Below are 24,128 nucleotides of genomic sequence, written 5' to 3' on the forward strand. Positions count from 1 at the left end.
CAACTCCCCACCCTCATTTCTAGTTCTACTAATCACTATTTTAATTATTTATTACAAAGCTTTGTTCCAAAGTAATCTTAAACTCCATTATGTCTCATATGTAAAGAATAAGGCCAAGCTGGGCATGATAGCTTGTGACTGTTATCCCAGCACTTAGGAGGCAGAAGAACGAGGAGGCAGAAGAATGGGTACAATTTCTAGGCTACAAAAGCAGCCCCAGGCCAACTATGCTACTGTGAGGTCTTGTCTTAAACAAACAAAACAAAAACAAATAAGAACAAGGCCAAAGAGATACAAAAGCAATTCATCTAGGGCTGGTGATGTAGCTCAGTGACACAGCACTTGCTTAGCATGTACAAGGTTAAGCACAACACAGAGAGAAAGATACACATAGACACATAGACACACACACACACACACACACACACACACAGAAAAAAACCATTTTCATTTAAATGAAACTTCGTATTTTAAGAAAAATATGATTTTAAGGTTCAGAATAACCCCCAAATCTTTAAGAAAGAGTACAGCACCCGTCATTTCTCAAAACTCTGAGAAAGAAGAGATCTACTCTACTGAGAGTGCACACTGGCTGCAGTCATCAGCTGACCTCCTGATTTCAGCATTCACTCAGCCTTTGCTGGTGAGCACACATACGCAAGACCCAGTGTGTGTGTGAAACTTGCCCCATGCTGTAAAGCCGTACCTAGATTCTGGCAGCTCATGTCACGCTCAGCTCCTTTCTCCACGTCGGAATGTTTCTGCAGTTTTTTCTCAGTGTGGGACACACTGGCAGCAAACTTGCATGTGTTTCCTCTGTCTGATCCAACATGAGTCACACTGGGTTTCTGGAAGGTACCATGCTTTCTGTGGAAGTGCTGCTGAGCACTCTCAGCATTGTGAAATGCTTTGGTGCAGATGCCACACTTGATCACATACTGCTGTTCCTCATCACTTTTTTCTCTTCTGTGCACTTGGTGGATGTGAGTATTTATGTCGGCTAAATTCTGTGCTGTCGCTGAACACCCACTGCAGCGGAACCACAGTTTCCCTTTTTCTAGCATGACTTGAAGACATCGATCGTAATCTTCCTTTCTGTTGACTTTACAGACATAGCTCTCATGACAACCACAGCTTAACAAATTACTGGTCTCTATTATTTTAAAATCCTCCTCGGTTTTAATTGAGGGCTTAGTCTTTTCTGACACAAACACATAGTCTGTGCTGTGGTGGTCCTTATAATGACTCAGAAACGCTTCTTCCGTGTTAAAAATAAGATCACATAGCCCACAGAAGTACTTAATCTTGATCTCATTGTCATGCTCATCTTGGCAATGTCGGTACAAAGTCTCTACTTTATGAAAAGTCTTTCTGCAGTGGGCACAGCTGTACCTGTGAAACTGGTGGCTGGTCAAGGACATACAGTGCTGTTGGACACATTCCTGGGAATCAAACATATCTTCACAGATCTGGCACTGCCACCTGCCCCTTGGAGGACTGTTTGTCAGGCAATGATCGACAACAGTAATGGGTGAAGGTGGCTTGTCAGCATTCAAATTCACTACAGAGGACGATGGCAAGGCTTCGTCTTCTACCTCATCCATCTCATAAAAGTATCTATGCCCATTATGAAACTCAGTAATGTGTGCCATGATGGCGTCTTTCTTTATTAGCTCTTTTTTGCAAGTCCGACACCAAAATAGAAAGTTATTTAGATGTGCCCCTCCATGGAACCGGCTCATGTGCAAGCGCATGACTCCTGAGTCTTCACACACCTTTCCACAGACCACACATTTGTAACACATTGTGTTTGCCGAGAAGACATGTCTTTCTACTGCCTCTTCATTTGGAAAACGCCGACTGCACTCACAACACCAGGCTGTAACTGCTGAACTCTGTCTCTGCACACAGGCTGGTCCTCCATGGTTTTCGCCTCCTAAATTTAGCTTCTTTTTTGGAACAACACAGTCCTCTGGGCTGGACTCTTTAATAGACATAACCCGTTTAAGGGATGAAAACTTTGGTTGATTGAATAAATGCAAGTCACAAGGCGGCTTACTCCCTTCCCGGACGTGGCAGTAGAGCAAGACTGACTCTTCCACTGAGTTAGCAACTGCGACTTTGTGTCCGGAATTCTTGTGACTTTCGATGCTGGCTTCATCCACAAAGATTTGGTTGCAATTTGAACAATAACCTCTTACTATGAATTCTTCTGCAACCTGAGTAATGCTTTTCTCAGCTATAGCTACAGGTCCAGCATTTCTACAACGAACTCTAATTTAAATTAAAAAATATATATATAAGTTTTCTTTGCTTTAAAGATAAGATTTGTAAAGTAACAATATAAATAAGCACTAAAAGATATTTTTCAATAAAGTAGTTAAGTGATACTCTAATCTTAAAATACTTTTATATTACCTCTATTTTATCTTTCTAATCTAATAGAATCAGAACATTAAAAATATTAAGGCAAAATTTAGAAAATTTCAATCAGTATCAAATGCACTGATAAAGGACCCTGAAACAAATCAGATTCTCCAAGGTCATTAAAATACATGAATGAACACTGTAAAATTCTAGACAATATTCCACTCTTTTTTGTTGCTGTTTTCTGGCTTTATTGTGGTTAACTAATTAATTTATTTAACTGTATGTATTTATTTCACGTGAGTTTTGTCTACATGTCTGTTTACTTCTTGTGTGCCTGGTGTTTGCGGAGGCATCTAACCCCTTGGAACTGGAGTTATAGACAGTTACGAGCTGTCATGTGGGTGCTGGGAATTGAACCCGGGCCTTCTGGAAGAACAGTCCCAATGTGCTCCTATTCACTGAGAATCTCTCCAGCCTTTGTTTTGTTTGGTCGCCCCTTGTTTTTATTTTATTTTATTTTATTTTATTTTTTGACACAGGGTTTCTCTGTGTAACAGCTGTTTCTCCTGGAACTTGATTTGTAGACCAGGCTGGCCTCAAACTCTACCTGCCTTTGCCTCCCACTGCTGGGATTAAAGGCGTGCGCCACCACCGCCTGGATAGAGTTTCTCCATGTAACCAAGGCTAGCTTTAAACCTGTGATCCTTCTTCTTCAGCCTCCCAGCGCTAGGGTTCTAGGTAGGCACCACAGTTCCCAGCTCTGTTTGTTAAGAACTGGTTAACTTCGGTCAGGTGTATGCTCTCTCCATGTCTGCTTTTCTGCTAAAGAAGACGACCAAGTGGTGCTAGGTTGGACAGCCTGAGAATGCTGCCTCACATGAAGAAGCCTCTGCCTTTTGGCTCCCATTCTGTATCTCCATGCTTCCCAACCACACTTCTCCCACATCTCCAGCTTCTCTCCCTCTGCTAGATTCGGTTACTCTCCAGGAAAACTGCCTTCTTGTTTTAAAGGAGAGACACTGGAGTAGAAAGCCTGCTGACCCCTTCCACTCCTGAAGAACTCACCAGGACTCCCTTAGTTAGAGCCTAAGATTAGACCTACACAGACCTGAAATGGGCAGTGAGCTCCATGTGGGAACGCAAAGTCTGGTGACAAGCCACACACTTCACTTGAAATGGAACATCTTTGCACAGGGAGACCAAAAGTTTCTTTGCAAAAGATGGAAAGGAAATTGGATGAGCTGTTGCCTTACCATCTGAAAAACAAAATCAAGTATAAATTGCAAGGTACTTGGAACAGAGAGTAACCCAATCTTCCTCTCCTTTCCCTTTCTGAACATCAGTTAAGTAAAAGATAGTTATGTACTTAGTAATAAGGGAGACCATTTTTAGACTGAAATACAGAGTGGCTTCTACTCAGATTAAAAGGAGTTTTAAATGCAGAGAAAGATCCAACTTCCCAGACCTCCCAGATAACAAAAACAGTGTATATGCTTCCTTGAAAGTTTCTTTTCATCCCTCAAAATAGGTAAAACATAGCTAGGCGGCAGTGGCACTCAGGAGGCAGAGGCAGGCAGATCTCTGTGAGTTTGAGGCCAGCCTGGTCTACAGAGCGAGATCCAGGACAGCCAGGGATACAAAGCAAGACCCTGTCTAAAAAAAGAAGGGGGCTAAAACATACAGAATTAAATAAACATTTATTTTATTTTATTATTATTTTTGTTTGTTTTTTGTTTTTTTGGGTTTTTTTTGTTTTGTTTTTTTTTGTTTGTTTTTTTTTTTGTTTTTTGTTTTGTTTTTCAAGACAGGGTTTCTCTGTGTAGCCCTGGCTGTCCTGGAACTCACTCTGTAGACCAGGCTAGCCTCAAACTCACAGAGATCCACCTGCTTCTGCCTCCCGAGTGCTGGGATTAAAGATGTGTGTGCACCTGCACCACCTGCACCACCACCACCACCACCACCACCGCCCGGCCAAATAAACATTTTTTTAAAACAAGAATTTAAATAAAAGCATTTTTGTGGTTCTAAGCTGACAAACATAGCTAACTTCAAGAACATTTAAAAAGTATGATAATTTGCAAAGATGTAATTCATTTAAGGAGATGTAACAGTGATAGGGTAACATACCGCCCAGGTTAAAACTCTGATGGGAATGATTCTTTGCAGACATATGCTTCAAACACTCATCCTTGGTGCTAAACAAAAGAAAGCAATGTGGACACGCAAAACACTGAATAATCTGAGGAAGTAGGCTACTGCTATGTCCATCGGCTGCAGCTGCCTGAAGTAAAAAGGAAAGCCATGTCACAACTAAAATCAGTGTGAACACAATACAAGGAAATTTAGAATTTCCAATTTAGTATTTGGAAAATTTCATACCAATTCTAGTTACAACTAAAATCAATACTCAATACATTTTTTAGTTAACTTAAAACTTCCAATTTTATTAATTTGGAAATTTTCATACCAAATTTTGACTTTTCTTCCCTGAGTATGAATTACATGAATAACAAGATACCATAGGTAAAATTTAACTTTTTCCTCAAAATCAAATTATAGACATCTTTCTTTTACTACTAAAGAACATTTATTTCCTAGGCACTTCTCATTTTTTTTTAAGATTTGTTTATTTATTATTATACATGTTCTGACTGCATGTATACTTGCGTGTCAGAAGAGGGCACCGGATCTCATTCTAGGTGGTTGTGAGCCACCATGTGGTTGCTGGGAACCAAACTCAGTCCTCTTAACCTGAGTCATCTCTCCAGCCCCTTATCATTTCTGATACGGTCATGTATAACACAGTAATACGCAAATGTGATGACAGTACACACTTTCTAACGTTTTGCTTTTTTCTCTCTACGCTGAACTTAATTGATGACTATAAGTATTTTTCAATAACCCTTTCTGTATAATGATTTATAATCATACGGAAAAATTCATGAAGAATGCTACTGTTTTATCAAATGTTATCATCTTATAAACTTTTATTGGCTCTTTCATTCCATAATAAACAGGAATTTCCAAAATTCTACTGGCATCATTTGAATCCATACTTCTGACTAGCTATGAACCAGCTGACGGTACAGATCTATTCTGATTTAGTCTAAGTTTCTGTAGTTTGAGGTCTACCCCAACACCACATACTATAAACAATCACATTGTAAACAACCTTAGAAATATACTCCTACTTGTCCTCATTATTCCGAGCAGCTCTATATAATAGCAAGAAGGTGTGCATATGTGAAAACTGAAAGATACTGTATGATTGCTCTTCAAAAAAGGCTCTATTGATGTATGTATCCCCTAGCACTGAATGAACCTAGCAGCAATAGGGATTAGAGATCTTTTTTATTTTTCTCAATCAGGCAGGTTTACACCCATTACTACTTTAATTTGCATTCCCTGCCTACAATTAAGCTTGAACATGTACTCACACATTTCTTGGAAAAACTGGATGTGTTCTTCTCACCCATGTCCCTTAGAATTGTTTTCAGTTCTTTGTTTGTTTTGTTTTTCAAGACAGGGGTTCTCTGTGTAACAGCTCTGGTTGTCCTGGAACTCGATTTGTAGACCAGGCTGGGCTTGAACTTACACAGAGATCCGCCTGCTTCTGCTTCCCAAGTGCTGGGATTAAAGGCATGCGCCGCCGCCGCCACCACCTCCTGGCATTTTCTCCCTTCTTTAGCAGAGCTTTGTTACTGGAATGACTTCTCTTACATACTCTTCATTGTGCAAATATTTCCCCAAACATCTATTATTGTTTGCTTAGGGCCACTTGAAAAGTTCTGAATAGTCCAATAGGCAGGGTTTTTGTTTTCTGAGACAGAGTCCCACTACATTGTTGTGTCAAGCTCCCAGGGACTCAACAGATTTTCTTGCTTTATTCTCCCAAAGCTGATGTAGAGCACGCAAGTATGCACGACCATGCCTGGTTAGATTGTTTTGTGCATCTAAGTTTCTAAACTTGGTTTAGAGCCTCCTCTATTCTAAAATTAACTTAAAAATTGTATGTTGTATGAATAAGACATGTATGCCTGGTGGAAATTTCCCCTCCTACTAACCATCTGTACAGTAATAATCTTAAAATGTACACCGTGTCTTCTTAGGTGTACTCCCAGTGAAACTAGGAACTTAACACATGTACAACGCTTACAAGACACAAGAGGAAGGACAGGAAATTCGCATTTACAATGAAAACATGTCAAGACCACACTACCCAAACCATTCTTACAGCAACCCCATGAGGCATCATTTTCTTTTTCAGTTATCACCACTGCTACCACCATCTCATAAACAAGTTATGCCCCTAAAAGAGACAAATCTGAGATTTAAAGCGAGCTTTGTACCGCTGGCTCTGGTTCTATGCTCTTTTCACTATTCTCTCATATTCCTAGGTCTGTTTCAATTTGACTAATGCCACAGAGGAGAAAAACCTAGGAAGACATTCTGAATTAAATTTACAATTTTCTCAATGATAAGAGCAATAAAGGCATTTATTATCAATCTACAAATTTCTCCCAATTTAAGAATCTTAAGTGAACAAACCATTTTTAGTTCAATTCCAGGTTATAAGCAGATCCAAAGTAAAAACTGCCTAAAAGATTTGCTCAATAGAATCAAACTATTGTACATAAAATTTTACTATGCTTTATCCACTACAAAAGAATGGCATATCTGCCAGGTGGTGGTGGCACACTCCTTTAATTCCAGAACTCAGAAGGCAGAGGTAGGAGGCTCTCTAGGAGTCTGAGGACAGCCTGGTCTACAACATGAGCTCTAGGACAGCCAGAGCTACACATTGAACTCCTGTCTCAAAACCCCCACCCCCCAGAAAAAGAATGGCATATTTGCAGAAACCATCTAAAAATTGGAAGAAGGAATAGGAAATAGAATGTCTAGTGAGTGAAGCTAGAAAAAATCATTTTTATCATGTTTCTGGTACATTAAAATAATATAGCATACAAGGGACAGTGATATGGCTCAGAGGGTAAAGGTGCTTTTCCACACAAACTTGGAGACATGAGTTTGATCCCTGGTAACCATGTAAAGTTGAGAGAAGAATAGAATTTGAGGGCGGGAGATACAGCTCAGTGGTTAAGAGTGTACTGCTCCTGCAGAGGACCCATTATCAGCACCCACACTGACTAGCTCACAACCAGCTCCAGGGAATTACACACACACACACACACACACACACACACACACACACACACACACACACACACACACACACACGGTTTTCTTTTTAAAGAACAAGATGTAATTTCCTACCATGTGACCAAAATCATAGAGCATATTGAGGAAGATAAATTCATATACCACAGAAGGAAAGGTTTAATGATAATCTCTAGTACTGTTGGAGTTTAGCTAATAAACTAAGTGCCCCAAATCATTTTATTTTCAATATTTAAATTTTTTATCTTTACATGCGTTAATAGTGACTGCAAGATTAAGAGCAACATGAAAAACCTGTACCAACTCCCAGAGAAAGAGCATCTACTCATACTGCATGCTCTTACCTTAGCGAGAAGGTGATCCCTATACTGCTGTTGAGTAACAAAATGTTCATAACATACAACACAGGCAAAGGAATTGGCGAGAGGTCCATGTAATGTAATTGTTGGATCACATGGGGAGTGATCAAACCTACACAACCAAGAGAAGTAACGTCAGAAAGATTCTACTCTCCAGAAGATAAACCAGTTTGCTTTGCTTGTAAAGCTAATCCACATGAACACAAAAGACACACAAAACTTTCTGTACTTCTCTCAGACATCGGGAAAGGGAAATGGCTGGAAGCCCCAAACTCTCAATTTCCCATCTGTCATCTACCTGAAAAGGAGACTCTTAAAACCCTCTGCTTTCTCAGGAGCTACTAGAAAGCAGCCCAGCCAATCAGTAAATGGGCAACAGCAGAGTATGTACTGTCTTTTTTTTTTTTTTTTTTTTTTTTTTTTTTGGTTTTTCAAGACAGGGTTTCTCTGTGTAGCTTTGCGCCTTTCCTGGAGCTCACTTGGTAGCCCAGGCTGGCCTCGAACTCACAGAGATCCGCCTGGCTCTGCCTCCCGAGTGCTGGGATTAAAGGCGTGCGCCACCACCGCCCAGCTGGAGTATGTACTGTCAAGTCTGCCTTGGGTCATTTCTTTGGAATGCTGCATCAAATTATGTAAGATAGTCAAAATACCTGTAAATGCTGTCTCCTGAAATTTACTTTTATAGGTTGGATTTCTCTACAACTATTTCTACTGCACCATAATACTAAAGAACGATCTAAAATCTCACCTACTTTTCTAGAAAACCTAAATATAAATTACAAATAACATATCAAAATATCACAAAACAACTTGAGTTTCAAATATTAAGCTAAAACTATATTGGTAAAGGTATCAAACTTCATTTTAAAAATTCATTTTGAGGACTGTTTACACACAAAACAAGACCCTAGATTGGATCTCTAGGCCCACAGAAAACAAAACCCACTTCCCCTCCAGGTAACTAACCTCTGAATCTGGAGCATCCCACTTACCTTTTCAAATGTCCTAAGAGAAGGTGCCCGTTGTCAAATTCCCTGTTACAGTGCATTATAGGACACAGAATTGGCTTCTCAGACCTCCCCATTCTGCCTCCACTTTGGAATGATTTTTTTTTCCCAGAATTAATTGCACTTGTTTTGAGTCCTACAACATCATGACATACATTCTTAGGTTACTATTTTCAGATAGTTGTGCACTGGACTGGGGTCTTCAGAATAATGACAGAACAATAGACATTAGAGCACAGTATCAAGTAGATGGTCCTATTTATAATTAGGTGTTCACAATAGTTATTAGGATACACATGTGCCTGTGCGTGCAAACACAATCAAGCTTCCTCATTTATATAAGTTGGGAAAGCTCTTTCCCTTGAATTCTTCTTTTCTCTTTAACCTAAACCGTTCAACTGGTTGAACTAACTCTAGAAAATTCCCGATAGAAAAGACATGGAAAGTAAGGTCCTGCTACTAGCTCTTGAAAATTCCACATTACTTACCTGGAGAAAAACTGTTCCACAGCGGTCCTTCCAGGGAACTCAAAGAAAGCAACAAAAAAGGGCTAGCCGAACTTTAATAAAACAGTCTCATGGGAACACTTCCTACAAAGTGTCAGCATGGGCCACACTAGTGGATGAAGAAAGAGAAATCCACCAGATCTCACTTTGAATTCTGACTGTCACACTGTCCAGAGACACATGGACTACTTTATACAATGTCTAATAAATATCTAAAGAGCTCAGGGATGACCTATCTTATTCACATTCAAAATATACTTGGGCCAAAGAAGTCAACAGCAAAGTAGGCCAATGTAAAACAGGCCACAGTTGTGGAGTGACATTAGTATCAGTAAAACTAAATCTGTGTGTGTGTGTGTATGTGTGTGTACATGTTCACATATGTGCACACCATATTTGGAGGCAAGAAAAGCCTGGGTGTCCCTTACGTGTCGTTTCTTGGGTGCCATACACCTTTGTGGAAGGCAAGGTCTCTCAGCTACCTGAACTTACTAAGCTAGGCTGGCCGGCCGGCGAGCCCCAGGGACCTCCTGCCCCCATCTCCACAGCACTAGGACTACAAACACATACTGACATGTCTGGCATTCTGATGCGCGGTCCCTGTGCCCCACCTGACCGTCACTCCGTCCCTAACACTAGATTCCAGTCCTGTTGATGTTCACTAGCAATGGAATCAAACCCACACACTTTCTACCTGCAGGCTCTCAAAAGGCGTAGAAATTGAAATGTGATCTCTAAGGAATACCTGACATTTTTAGCCACTGGTCCACACACTGTCTTGCTGCTTCTGTTTCTGAATGTCCTTGAATAAACTCCAATTCTTGTAAACCATGAGCATGTTGAAAATCAAGTTTTTCCTAAAGGTAACAAGAAAAAAGTTAGTTCAGTTGACTTACAGTAACTCCTGTTTCTTGGGTAAAAAGACTTTGATACATCAGGGATAGAAAATATTGAATACTCTTTATCCCAAGAACTCCTCATCTAGAAATTTATACCAAAGGTCATACATACAAAGTAAAGTCATGTGTACTGCACTAAGATGGTGAGCCCACAGCTGTTTGTGCAAAGTTTGCTACATATTTACATCTCCAACAATAGGGAGGTAAATTACAGCATAAACATTTGACGCAAGCCTATAAACAATGACCAAATATTTTCCATGTGGTAAGAACATATTTTTGTGGGTTACCAAATGGTGTGAAATAAATAAGGACAAAATGAAGGAGTCATTCATTTCAAATTATATAAACTATATCTGAAGAAGTTTTCAAAAAGGCTAAAAATAAGTATTAAGGCAATATTGTAATGGAAATAGAAAGAATTGACTTCATCTTTAAAATTTTAGACATTTTCAAATTTTTTTAGTTTTCTATACAAAAGAGCTTAGTAAATACTTGTTCAATGAATAATATTTATATCAGACATTCAGTAGCATTTACTACATGGCAGTACAAAGTGTCTGTTACCATCTACACTTAGAGGTGGCATACATTTTCAAAAAGACCTGAATAGAAAACATGTCAGGCTTAGCCCACTGTGTAGTCTCTGCCACCTCTCACCTCTGCTGCTGTACCATCAGAGCAGTCATAGACAGCATGTCAACAAGTATGGCAGTATCCAATAAAGCTTTATTTACAAAAATCCACAAACAGGTACATTTTGACTCCTGAAAATATGTGTATGTATTTAGCTCTTCCTTTCCACATTTCATATGTATGTATATGTGATCAACCTCTTACCAAATTTTCTGAAAAAACTGCATCTGTACTGACATGTACTAACTTGCTTCTTCTTAGTCCCTAAACAACATAATGTAACAACTATTACATAGCATTTATATTGTACTAGGTATGATAATTAACCAGAGTCAGTAAGTCTGTATTCTTCAGGACCTAGGGATAATGAATGATTTCGCCATATCATAGACTTTCTATAAGAAAGGGTGTAAAGGATAGTATTATGTCAACTTGACATAAGCTAGAGTCTTTAGAGAAGAGGTCGCCTTCTTTATATGCCTTTCTAAGATCAGGCTGTATGCAAGCCTCTGGAGATTTTTCTTAATTAGTGATTGATGGAGGAGGGTCCAACCCATTGTGGGTGGTGCTATTCCTGGACTGGTGGTCCTGGGTTCTATAAGAAAGCAGGCTGAGCAAGGCATGAGGAGCAAGACATAAGCAGCCATCCTTCATGGCCTCTGTATCAGCCCCTGCCTCCAGATTCCTGCCCTGCTTGAGTTCCTGTCCTGACTTCCTGTAACGATGAACTGTGATATGGAAGTGTAAGGCAAACAAACCCTTTCCTCTCCAACTTGCTTTTGGTCATGGTGTTTCACCACAGCAATAGAAACCCTATCTAAGGCAAAGGGTATGTGAAGAGAAAAAAAATTGACCAAGATTTCAACCTGAAGACCATTTATAAAATATTGTTCCAAAGGACAGCCATAAACAAGTCTCAAGAATGTTGACATGTACATATTTAAATTTTCTATGGTCAAGAAAACATAGAAATACTGGCTTTAATACAAAATTTTTTTTTTTTTTTTTTTTTTTTTTTGGTTTTTCGAGACAGGGTTTCTCTGTGTAGCTTTGCGCCTTTCCTGGAACTCTTGGTAGCCTAGGCTGGCCTCGAACTCACAGAGATCCACCTGCCTCTGCCTCCCGAGTGCTGGGATTAAAGGCGTGCGCCACCACCGCCCGGCCTAATACAAAAATTTTAAAGTATCCTTCCTACAGAACTTCTAAAGCCCTAATGTAGTAATATGATTTTTCAATACACAAAGCATGCATCTCAACTTCACAAGCCACCAGTTTCTTACTACACAATCAATGCAATAAAATCTTCTTTAGTAATAACATCAGGGGCTAGGGGGATGACTCAGGGAGTAACATGCCACGTAAGCATGAGGACCTGAGTTCAACCCCTCGGACCCACATAAAAACCAGGCACAATGGCATGTGCTTTAACTGCAGAGCTGGAAAGGTGGGCAGGCGAATCCCTGGGGAACACCCTCCAGCCAGCCTATCCAATCCACCAGTTCCAAGCCAATGACAGCCCTTGTCTCAGAACACAAAGTAGATGGTTCCTAAGGAGAAACACCCAAGGTTGACCTCTGTTCTCCACAGGCATGCATACACACACACATAAGTTACAGACTACCACAATTCAAACACCAAAAATAATTACAAGACATTTTCTGTGTGTTTTTAAGTAGAATAATCACTCACTAGAATTATTCAAACATTCTATTTATTCTTTTTGAAATATCTTTACACCTTTATTATCAATAGCTCTATAAGTTAATAAATCCTAATTAAAGTAGAAACATACCCTGAATGCTCTATTCTTCTCTTCTTTTTGTTGTTTTTCCACTTCAACATGACGGGCAAGGCGAGCCAATGTTAAAGCAACTTTATCCTTCTGATGGTCTATATAGTCTTTGTGTTTAAAATTCTCCTATAGTACAAACAAAACAATTTTCACTCTACTTAATACAAAATTAGCACTTAGACAATACATATTTACTCACCAAACTGTTATTGTATTCAAGAACCATTTACTTCTATTATAGTTCTAAAAATCTTCCTGGTGTGTGTGTGTGTGTGTGTGTGTGTGTGTGTGTGTGTGTGTGTGTGTGTGTGTGTGTGTGTGTGTGTATAGGAGGGAGAGAGAAAAGGAGGGGAGGGGGGTCTGCCTTTGTCTCCTGAGTATATATTGTATTTTATTGTGGTATTTTGTGATTGATATGCTAACATAAGAGAAAAATGGAATCAAATAAAACAATTAAGGGACTGGAGGACTTGGCTTGCTTCCCTGTACCTCCCTGTACCACATGATGGCTCACAACTATAACTCCAATTCCAGGGGACTGATGCCTCCTTCTTCTGACCTCCAAGAGCATCAGGAATGCTAGTGGTGTACAGACACACATGCAAGCAAAACATCTATACACATAAAATAAAAACAAAACACATACATACACATAAACAAGCAACTCAAAACTACAAATGGGAAAAAAAGGAGAAAACACTAATAGGCAATAAACAAAAAGGAGGATAAAAGAAAGGCAGCAAATACACAGTGAAAAAATAAAATAAATATGGTATTAACCCAACTATGTTAATCACTCTACATGGCAACAATCTAAATACACCAATTGAAAGATACACTGTCCAATACTTACAAACAAATTTTGAGGGCTAGTGGGATTGCTCAGTGGGTAAATGCTCTTGGTACCGAACTTGAGCATCCAAATTCACCCAGAACCCACATGGTAGAAATAGAAACCGACTCACACAAGTGGTCCTCTACCCTCCACATGCCCCAGAGCATGAAGACACTCACACAAAGACATACACATGCACACAAAATAAATATATGCAAAATTTAAAAAAACTGAAAGCAAGATCCAATTATATGCTGATTATAAGTAATCTTCCTTTAAATACAGAGGCACACACAAATTAAAAACAAAGAATGAGAAACACATTATTCACTAAGGGCTAGGGATTTAGCTCAGTGGTAGAGTGCTTACCTAGCATGTACAAGGAAGGCCCTCAGTTCAATTCCCAGAGGCAGAAGAAGGTGGGGAGAGAGAAAGAGGGAGGTAAGAAAGAAACGGGAAGGGAGAGAAAGAAGAGAGATTTGCTAACACAGAGGTCAGAGGCTGACTTCAGATGTCTCCTCAATTGCTCCCTACCTTTTTTTTGTTTTAACAGTTTCACACAAGTAAAGAACACACTTGATCACAGTCACCTCCAAGCTGCCTTTTCACACCCCATCCTGTCCTTCCTCCCTCCACATCCTTCTGACTCTTTTTTCCCCCAATTACTCCCCTCCTATTTTCTTGTTTGTTTGCAACTCACTGGGCATTCTTTTCTTCTCAAAAATAAACAAAACGAACTCTGACTACCACCTTGAGAGTGAATTGAGAGACACTGCTAGAAAAGTGTAATAAATGAAGCAAACACACACTTTAACTCTGAAAACTTGGCCCATTTTTGAAGTTAGCAATTTAAAAATGGAAAAATATTTTAAGTATTTTCTCTTTAATTGAGGGAAATTAAGTAATATGAGGCAGGTTAAATAGTTACGTGGTATTATTATTATTAGTCACAAATCGTCTGTTTGAAGGTCAGAAGAGCCAGATAAGGCTTAAGACATGGCACAATGGTAAAGCACTTGCCAAAACAGAGTAAGGCATGCTGCTAATCAAAGCCAGACAGGAGTGATGTTACCACTCTCTCAAGAATGACAAATCCCACGGCTAGAGATACAAAGTGAGGAAGGCCACTAGACCTCACTGGACCACAGTCTTCAGTGGTTACAGGACAACACACTGGCACTGGAAAGGGGGTGAGAAAGTTTGCCCGGAGATCCTCACAGGAAACCCCTATTCCTCACAGCAACATAGCAGAGAATCCAAGGAACTGAAGAAACTGGATACAAATTTTAAGTTACCAGAACGTCAGGGAAAGAAAAACTTCCCATCACTTTGTTAGTGACTATGGTGGTTTCATCTTCACTGTCAACTTGAACAAATCTAGACTCACCATGGAAATGCCCCTGAGAATGTCTATAAGGGTGTTCCCAGGAAAGTTTAATCATTCACTCCCCCAGTCCTACCAAAGGATGCAACGACAGTTGCTTCATGTTCCTGCCACAATGGACTGTGCATTCAAACTGTGAGCCAAATAAACCTTTCCTTTCTTTCTTTCTTTTTTTTTTTTTTTTTTTTTTTTTGGTTTTTCCAAGACAGAGTTTCTCTGTGTAGTTTTGGTGTCAGTCCTGGATCTCGCTCTGTAGACCTAGGCTGGCCTCGAACTCACAGAGATCCGCCTGCCTCTGCTCCCGAGTGCTGGGATTAAAGGCGTGCGCCACCACCGCGCCAGCAAACCTTTCCTTTCTTAGGTTGCCTTTGTCAACTCCTTTGTTACAGCGATCAGGAAAGTGGTTAACATACAAGTCCAATTTAAAAACAACTTCAGGTCAGATGGAAGTTCTTAAATGTTTCCTATAAAACTAAGATAAAGAAGCCCTCAATTCTTAGGACTGGAAATGTTTACCATTCACTAATGCCAAAATGCTATTGTGATTTAATATGAAGTCACAGAATAAAACTCTAGAACTTCCCATACACTCAGGTTAGATTTGCCATTGGCTTTTGCTTGAATTATATATTATAATAATTATATATTATATATATAAATATATTCTTGTATCTTTTCTAAGATCAGGTTTTCACATGTGTAACTTACCAAGGTCATACTAAACTAACTCTGAATCCACATAAGAATGATAGGTCTCAAGTTTTTTTGGAATATTAATTAATATTATTTTAAGGGTTTTTTTTTATAATATTTGGAATATTAGCAGCTACAGCATCTCCAGGACCACTCATCTTCAAGTACTCACCAAGGTCACCTTGGACTAACTTCTGTATATATAAAGTACAACTAAAGGGTCCATATGAACAACAAATGATAAGGTTTTGTGGTAGGGATAATACAGGAACCCCTTAGGAGGGAAAATTCTGGTGAGGAGGTAGGTAGGTAAGCAACAATGTACCTCCCCTAGTACTGGGGATTAAACCTAGGACCTTGCATGTTGGGCAAGTGCTCTAACCACCTAAGCAACATCCAGGCCCTCTTTCCTTCCTCCATTTTGCCTAAGCTGGTCTCAAACTTTCAATCTTCCTGCCTTGGCCTCCTAAGAACCGAGACTGCAGGCATGGACTACCACTCCTAGCTTATCTGTGTTTTTGCCCACTCTCAGTCTCTTCTATATCCAGAACTGCACAGAATTAACAAAGAAAATACAAAGCCAAGAGGTTAAAAGGCAGGCACATCATTTAGCCAATATAAAATTCTTACACTTCTCTACATTTTGTTATTCCTAAGAGGGTCTCCTATAGACTAGGCTGTCCTCAAACTTGCTATGGTCAAAGACGAAACTAAATTCCTGGTTCTTTTGCCTCCATTTGCCAAATGCGGGATTTCAGGTCTGAGTCACCATACCTGGCTGACTTCTTATGCTGTTCTTTTAAACTTGAGATTAAACATGTACAAAGTATCTGGGCATCCTAGAAATGGCAATCAAATTCAGGGTACTAGTTAAAACTGACTATTCAGGCCCATGGACTTTAAGGAGAGGCAGATGCCAGGATGACTTTTCATCTAAGGACACCCGTAATCCCAGCATTTCAGAGACAGAGTCAGGAAGACCTAGAACCCAAAGCCAGTTACGGCTACACAATGAGTCTGAGCCAGTACAGGCTAGATTAAGACCCCACAGTAGAGTGTGATTGGTTAGCATGCACAAGTCTCTGAGTTCACTCCCAACTCCCAAAAACAACAAAATTTACTCTTCAATGTAGCTCTGCAAATCTACAAACAGGCTATCACTTGGGGAGAAAAGAAAGGGGACTCTTTTATGACATCTAGATTAACAATTTTAGCCTTGTGACAGACTAACTACACTATCCTTTTCTTTTTGTTGCAGATCAATAACCATTTCACCAGAAATCAGTTAAGACTATAAGCTTAAATTCTAACTCTGATGGCGAGAGATTCATTAATTACCTCCAATGAGAATTCTACCATTTTGATAAAATTTTCACCAAAAGATTTATCAAATTTAATGTACAAGGATTCCCTGAAAAGTATCAGAACTTGCAACATTGCTAGAAATTGTGATCCGCTATGCAAATTGTGCAATAAAGTACAATCATTAAATAGGCAAACCAATGAACTGACACAAAATCCTACTAATCAACAAAGTGATGCTAAACTTACATTTCAGTATCTTTTCTATCACATATACATATATGTGAAAATAATCCCACACAGCAAATCTAAAAATGTATACAAATCAAAATGTCTGTAGTAGTCTCTTCCTTTCATACCTATTTTCTAATTTTCCCACAATCAGTACATGCAATGAAATAGTTAACAAACCTACTGATGACCAAGAATAGATGAAGACAATGTGTTAAGGCTTTGAATCTTTTGTTGCTCAGAAATACCCTAGAGATAAAATTTAGATTACAATTTCTCCAAGCCAAACAGAAGCATATTAATTGAGTCTAGGTGTAGTAGTGCACATGCTTGTGGTCCTAGCTACCTGAGAAGTGGTGAGAAGCTTGCTTAAGGCCATGCGTGGATACCAGCCTGACAATACAGTAGGCGTCTTCAAAATCTAAGAATTAAGGTAAGTGACTTATTTACAGACAGAAGGCTTAGTGTCTTCTGTTGGGAAAATATTTCCACAGCTTTGAGACCAAGTACCATTGTCATTTAAAGCAAAAGACTATTTGGCTAAAACCAATTAGCATTATTTTGTTTACGTATATATGTGCCTTTCTAGTATACGTTTGTTTTTAAAGAGTTCCCATGTTAGTCTCCAACTCTGGGGCTCCAGTGACACACCTCTTTAAGCTTCCCAAGTGGAGGAACAGCAACCCTGAAACATCCCGCGCAGTTCACATGTGCTTCTGAAAACATCCAAAGCACATGCACAAACTTTGTATTTTAAACATTAAAAGTACACATAACCAAAGCAAAGGCTAAAATGTTTAAATATTTCCTTATCTGACTAAATTAGAGCCCACTTTCCTCTGTCTGCAACAGAAAACTTGCTCAATTATAAAAGCTTGTTTAATTATAAAGGTAGGTCACTTCACAAATGTGTTTAAAAGGAAGCTGATTACATCCCCCCAAAAATTCTTATTAACAGTTAAATTTCTCCCAGACTAATCTCCAATGAATGCCCACATAAATGACTAACAGGTGAACTTTCCTTTAAAATTCATTTACAAATGCCTGCTTCTCAGAGCACTGTATTCTCAATTCTAAAAATTATTTATATTGTTTAGCAAGCTGAGTGCCATAGGCCTGCCAACTCTCCCCTAGTAGTTAAGAACTGTCCTTAACACTGAGAGTTGAGAACAATGCATCTAAGTCCTGTTGGGTTTTCCCTTTTTGATACAATGCCTTGCAACAGAGCCCAGACTACCCTCAAAGTCATGGCAATCACCCTGCCAGCCTCCTGACATCTGGGATGACAGACGTGAGTATCAGCTTTAATAAGAAGAACTCCTGTCAGGTGTGGTAGCCGCGTGCCTGCCTGTAATCTCCGTAGTGGGGAGGCCAGTATAGGACTAAACTGTCACCTAGGGTTTTTCCCGGCATCCTGCCCCTCTATTCTTGGAGACAGTCTCATTTCGTGTGGTCCAGGATGGCCTTAAACTTACACCAAACAATCCTCCAGCCTCGGCTTCCCAAATACTAGGATTACAGGTGTGAGCTACGATAGACTTTTTTTTGGCAGGGGTGTAGTAGGGTATGGTGGGGGCTTACAGGTGTACACAACCACAACCAGCCTAGAAATTCTTTCAGTTCTCATACAACTGTCACCAAAAGTTGAGCCCAACCTTTTCTTTATTGCTGTCACTAGCTGAATCAGTTATTCAGAAATATTTGCTGAGATTAACTCAATAAAACTGTAAGGTTAAAAAAGTGGGTCTGTTTTGACAAGTTCTAGGAACACAATGTTGAAAACCATAGGGCTTTATGAATGAAATCACGGAATAACAGCTTGATGTATTATCTAAGTGGCTTTTAAATAATAAAAATAAATTCTTAAATCATTTTTCATCTCTAAAAAGATGATTTTTAACAGCAGTATTAAATTTTCTATTTCCTACAGAATTACTTTAACCGAAACATGAGTAAACTATATCCATGTTTCGGTTAAAGTAATTCTGTAGTGATTACTCCTCTACTTCACAGGGTAATAGAAATTCAGAGAAAAGCACTCTGTAAAAGCACCGCTCAAGGAAGTGCTCTCAACAACCATTTTCCGATCTCACTCACCAAAGACACTTTCTGGCTTTTGACAAAGAAACTAAAAAGGAAATAAAAACTTGTTGGCTACAGGAGGTTGAATAGTAATGGGGTGCACAGAAAATGACCCAAGGCAAGGGTTTACTCAGTTTCATCATCTTTAACGTCTACATAAAGGACCCCAAGTTCAAAAGCTGAAAGATCAGACCAACTGCAAAAGCATTCATTATACATTAACCATCTGAGTAGCGCACTTGGCTGGGAAGAAGTCCTGAAACAAACGCATTACCAAATTTAAAGCCTTTAGCACCACCATCCTAAAGCTCCAAGGTTGGTTTGCAATTTGTAATCCCAAAGTTCTGGGTACCAGAAGCCCCTTTTGCCCAATTTATGATTCAAGCCTCATCCCAAAAAACAGTTTGAAAGGCAGTAAGTTTTCTCAAGAATTTTATATCCAAATACAGATAAAGCAGGAGATAAACACAATGCAGTACAATATATATTCATCGCCCCCAGCAATAATTTTGAAATCAAGAAACCCTCTTTTTACAAAGCCATCTCCTTCCCACTCCAGTTCATTGTTCACAAATACAAAGTACACAGAATATCTGCTTTATATAAACAAAGTCAAAACCAAACATGCAGATATGCCCCATTCTGTACTTTATACCATCAAGAAAGCTGTACCGCCAAATCCGTTCAATAAGATTCTACCTCTCATAGCTTTTGAGTAAACTGTTAGTATCTTTCTAATGATAGACCCTCAGCACAGGAAACACATATGTGCATGCTCACAGGAGTTTATACAACTTTGGAATTTAAGGAGGATTTCTAACTATCTTTGACTATGTGAAACTGTGATAAAGGAGAGTTACTTTTTAACCCTGAGTGCCACTTGATGCCTCTGATAGAGGAAAAGGACGGAAGGGAGGAAGGAAGCCAGGGAGAAGAGAGAGGGAAGGAAAAGTAAGCAGGACTAGGCACAGTGGCTCAGTGATTCCCACACTCAGGAGGCTGAAGCAGAAGGACCACTGCAGATCTGAGGTTAGCCGGGGCTATAGAGTGGACCCTGTCTCCAGATGTAAAGAGGACTTAGAATAGAACTGTAAGGAGCTCGCCTACCATTGAACAAAGCCCTGGGTTTGAGCCTCAGCACAGCACAGCCAAGCATGGTTGCTCATGTCTGTTACCTTAGCACTCAAGAGGTGGAAGTAGGAGTATCAAAATTCTAGGTCATCCTCAGCTACACAGTGAGTTCAAAGCCAGCCTGGGCTACATGACATCCTGTAACAGAAAAATAAAAAGGAAAAAGAAAAGAGAAGAAAAAAACAAGGCTGATCAAATGTTTGGGGGCTACTGGAATTACCACGAGCACAAAACACCTGCAGATGCCACCTAAATGTTCTTACAAATGTTCTTACAAATGTTCCTTTTCTGCAAGTCTACCAGGAAACTGTTTCACATTTAGCTGCTCTGAAGAAGGTACTGGCTAAAGGACCCTATGTGGCTTTAGCCATGAAGGACACCACATTCTGTGTCTCTAGTGCTCTCCACCAGTCCCAAGGTCTCTCACTGTTTAAGCTGCTCCAGGAAAGAAATGCAATGCTGAGGTCTTTCTTGGGCTTAAATTATTTTCGATGTGCATAGCAGCCCCATTATAAAACAATTTCTGGTCTACTGCCATAACCTTCAGGTGATGGCCACATAAGCAATATACTTTTGAGTCACAGGAATCAACACAACTTCATGCATAACTTACCCTCTCTGTATTTTAATTTCCTTCATTTCTGTCCCTACAGGCTGCTCTTTACAAGTCTGAAGCCAGACATACCTCTTGACAGTCTTAGTTTTGCGTCTTTCAGTTCTTCTGCCTAAATGAATGTCTGTTTCTCCAGCAGACCAGCTATACTAACATCCTCCAAAGATCTGCTGAGCCAGTTGGTGGAAAGACTTTCCTGACCTCTTTAGCTGGCCTTTTTCACTACAATGTCACCACTGAATAAATTAGCATTCCTGAATAAAGTAGCTACTACAGTGTATTGGCACTCAAAAGAATACCTGACTCTTTCTTGGCTTTTGTTTTGAGACAGAGTCCCATGTGAGAATTACTCCACAGCCAGACCTCAGTATACCCAAATCTTTCTCTGTCCTTGCCTGCACACAGTGGATATTGATGTGACTGATGGGCTGCTGCCCATGTCCTAGTGGATGACCCCACACTTATGTACATGGTGGCATGTACACCCATGGGCAGCACTAAATGAAGGCAGTGGGACTTTGTAAAACAGCCAGTAAGTTGGGAGGGCGATGTGTTTAGAGAGGCCCAGGACAGTAGGAGAGAGTGGGGGTGAATAGAATCAAGATACATGGTATACATGTATGAAATTTTCAAAATAAAAAAAATGCATTTCTATACCCAGTATCATCCCCATTCATGGTAAATCTAAGAATGCAGAACACCAAAATTATTTATAAAATTAAATCTGCATTGGGCTTTAGTGTTCTTCAAATTATCTCCAGCTATTACTTTGTCTGTAGGCAGGGTCTATGTAGCCCTGGATGTCCTGGAACTCTGCATTGGGCTTTAGTGTTCTTCAAAGTATTTGCAGCTATTACTTTATTTATTTATTTATTTATTTATTTATTTATTTATTTATTTATTTATTTATTTATTTAATCTGGAGGCAGGGTCTATGTAGCCCTGGATGTCCTGGAACTCACTATGTAGAGTAGCCTGTCTCTGCCTCCCAGTGCTGGCATGTAAAGGTGTGTGTCACCACACCCAGATAGTACGCTGAAATAGGGAAACGGAGGCTGAGACAATAGGTGACTTGCTAACACTGAGGTCAGAGCCTTTAGTGTTTTAAAAATCAAATCCTCTGCACCATTCCACCTGTTTCATTAAACAAAAAACGGTACAGGAAAGCAAGTGCTAAGAACTCTGACCAAACTGACGGGAGCTGCACGTGACTGCGCTATGGTAAGTGTGGAGCAGAATAACCTTGGTCCAGAACCTCGATGAGAAGTGAAGACTGTCTCTCATCTGAAAGGTGAGATAACTAGAAATTAGTACCAAGTACTCACAAGAGTGCATGTATAGCCATATACAGGAAAGGATTTGTCCATCAAAGACACAGCAGCATGTGACCTGAGGGAGTCTGCATCCAAGTGGAGGCACACCACTTGAACAAATCACTTAATGACACATCTGCACAGAGATGAAGGTAGCTAAAGAATGCTTAGTACATACAAGATACACATTCTGTCCTTGCCTTTCTTCCCAGACAGGAAGCTGACAATTAAATCCACTGCAATCAAGATTAAGGTGGTCTAACCACTCACAATACACAGAGCTATTACACAAGAAATATAAACACACACACAAACACAATTCTGTGCTAAGAATATGAATGAGTCTATTTACATATTAAATATATTTTACTTAAGATAATACGGAATGGGTTGCATTCCAAACAGGAAAACTGCCACAAAGAAATAGGGTTTTGTTATTGTTGATTTAATTTTTTTCTTGATACAGGGTTTCACTATGTAGCCTTAGTTGGCCTGGAACTAGCCATATAGACCAGGCTGGCCTAAAACTGATCGAGATCTTCTGCCTACCTCTGCCTCCATAATACTGGGAATTAAAGGTATGGGCCACCACACCTAGCTAGCAATGAAATGTTCTTTCAAACAAGACTTGGAATTCTAGCACTTAAGGCAGGAGGACTTGAACACGTTCTAAGCCAGCCTAGGCTATACAATGAGACCACACATGAACCTCCCCCCGCCACACACACCAAGAACATCAATGACAATAACACATCCTGTGTCTTAAAAACCAGGGTCATTTCATTCCATCATTATTCAGGTCAGTGCTGCCTCACTAACTGAAAGCACAGTAAGTTACTTAACACATACAGTGCATTAGAAATGCAAAGAGTGTGAATCAGTCATCACAGACAAAAGTGGGAGTTCTGTGTCCCTTCCAAACGAATGCTGTGGTAGTCACTCTTACAGACAATGAAAGAAAACAAAAGGCATGGTATACAGTTCATGGGGAAAGAAAGCACATGAAAAGCTAGCCTTGTAGAAGGACTAACAGAATCGCTAACATAGCAACACTTGAGGCATTTACAGTTAAAGTCGAATTTTTAAAGGATATCACCAAATATACATTTACTTTCCCTTATACCAAAGAGAAGAGTCAAGAATACTAGACACACTGTAATACTCAAAAAACAAAATCTAAGGTCTTCAAAGTTCTAAGACAAACCTGAGAACTCTGACCTTGAAAAATCCAATAAACCATCTGCAATAGTTCCATCAAAAAAACCAGTAAAGCCCTTAAAACCCAAAGATTGGCTAACTTTAAACATATCAGAGCTATACTATAAATTAATTTTATGATAATAAATTTAACCATTAACAATATATACAGAATGCATCTGTGAAGAATACACAATGGCTCACTCCTGTAATTCCGGTACTTGGGAAAGTGAGGTGAAATTGTCTTGAAGTCAGAGCCAACCTGGACTATAGAGACACTATATCAAAAGACAAAAACAACAACATATATATATGTGTATGTATATATATACATACACATATACACATTTGAACTAAGAAAATGCCATTAAACAAAAGACATTTAAAAAAAAAAAAATCAATGAAAGTTCAATAGTCAAGAAGCACTTCTGGAGCCGGGCAGTGGTGGCGCATGCCTTTAATCCCAGCACTCGGGAGGCAGAGCCAGGCGGATCTCTGTGAGTTCGAGGCCAGCCTGGGCTACCAAGTGAGTTCCAGGAAAGACGCAAAGCTACACAGAGAAACCCTGTCTGGAAAAACAAAAAACAAAAAACAAAAAAA

At 39.6% G+C, this 24,128-nt stretch overlaps 1 protein-coding gene across 6 annotated transcripts in view; it reads right to left on the reverse strand.

The window, feature by feature from the left end:
• Positions 1 to 24,128, reverse strand: part of Znf451 (zinc finger protein 451) — a 62,283-nt gene that overhangs the window by 18,165 nt on the left and 19,990 nt on the right. For all 6 annotated transcript variants that reach the window (XM_076557993.1, XM_076557992.1, XM_042266195.2 and 3 more), the window contains 7 exons: positions 12,748 to 12,873; positions 10,166 to 10,277; positions 8,900 to 9,050; positions 7,893 to 8,019; positions 4,498 to 4,651; positions 3,479 to 3,626; positions 707 to 2,274 (listed from right to left, as the gene is read on the reverse strand). In XM_076557993.1, coding sequence (XP_076414108.1) covers positions 707 to 2,274; positions 3,479 to 3,626; positions 4,498 to 4,651; positions 7,893 to 8,019; positions 8,900 to 9,050; positions 10,166 to 10,277; positions 12,748 to 12,873 — 2,386 coding nt within the window. The remainder of the gene's footprint in view (positions 1 to 706; positions 2,275 to 3,478; positions 3,627 to 4,497; positions 4,652 to 7,892; positions 8,020 to 8,899; positions 9,051 to 10,165; positions 10,278 to 12,747; positions 12,874 to 24,128) is intronic.

Source organism: Peromyscus maniculatus, chromosome 21 (genome assembly GCF_049852395.1).
Source record: "Peromyscus maniculatus bairdii isolate BWxNUB_F1_BW_parent chromosome 21, HU_Pman_BW_mat_3.1, whole genome shotgun sequence".
NCBI classification, from domain to species: domain Eukaryota; kingdom Metazoa; phylum Chordata; class Mammalia; order Rodentia; family Cricetidae; genus Peromyscus; species Peromyscus maniculatus.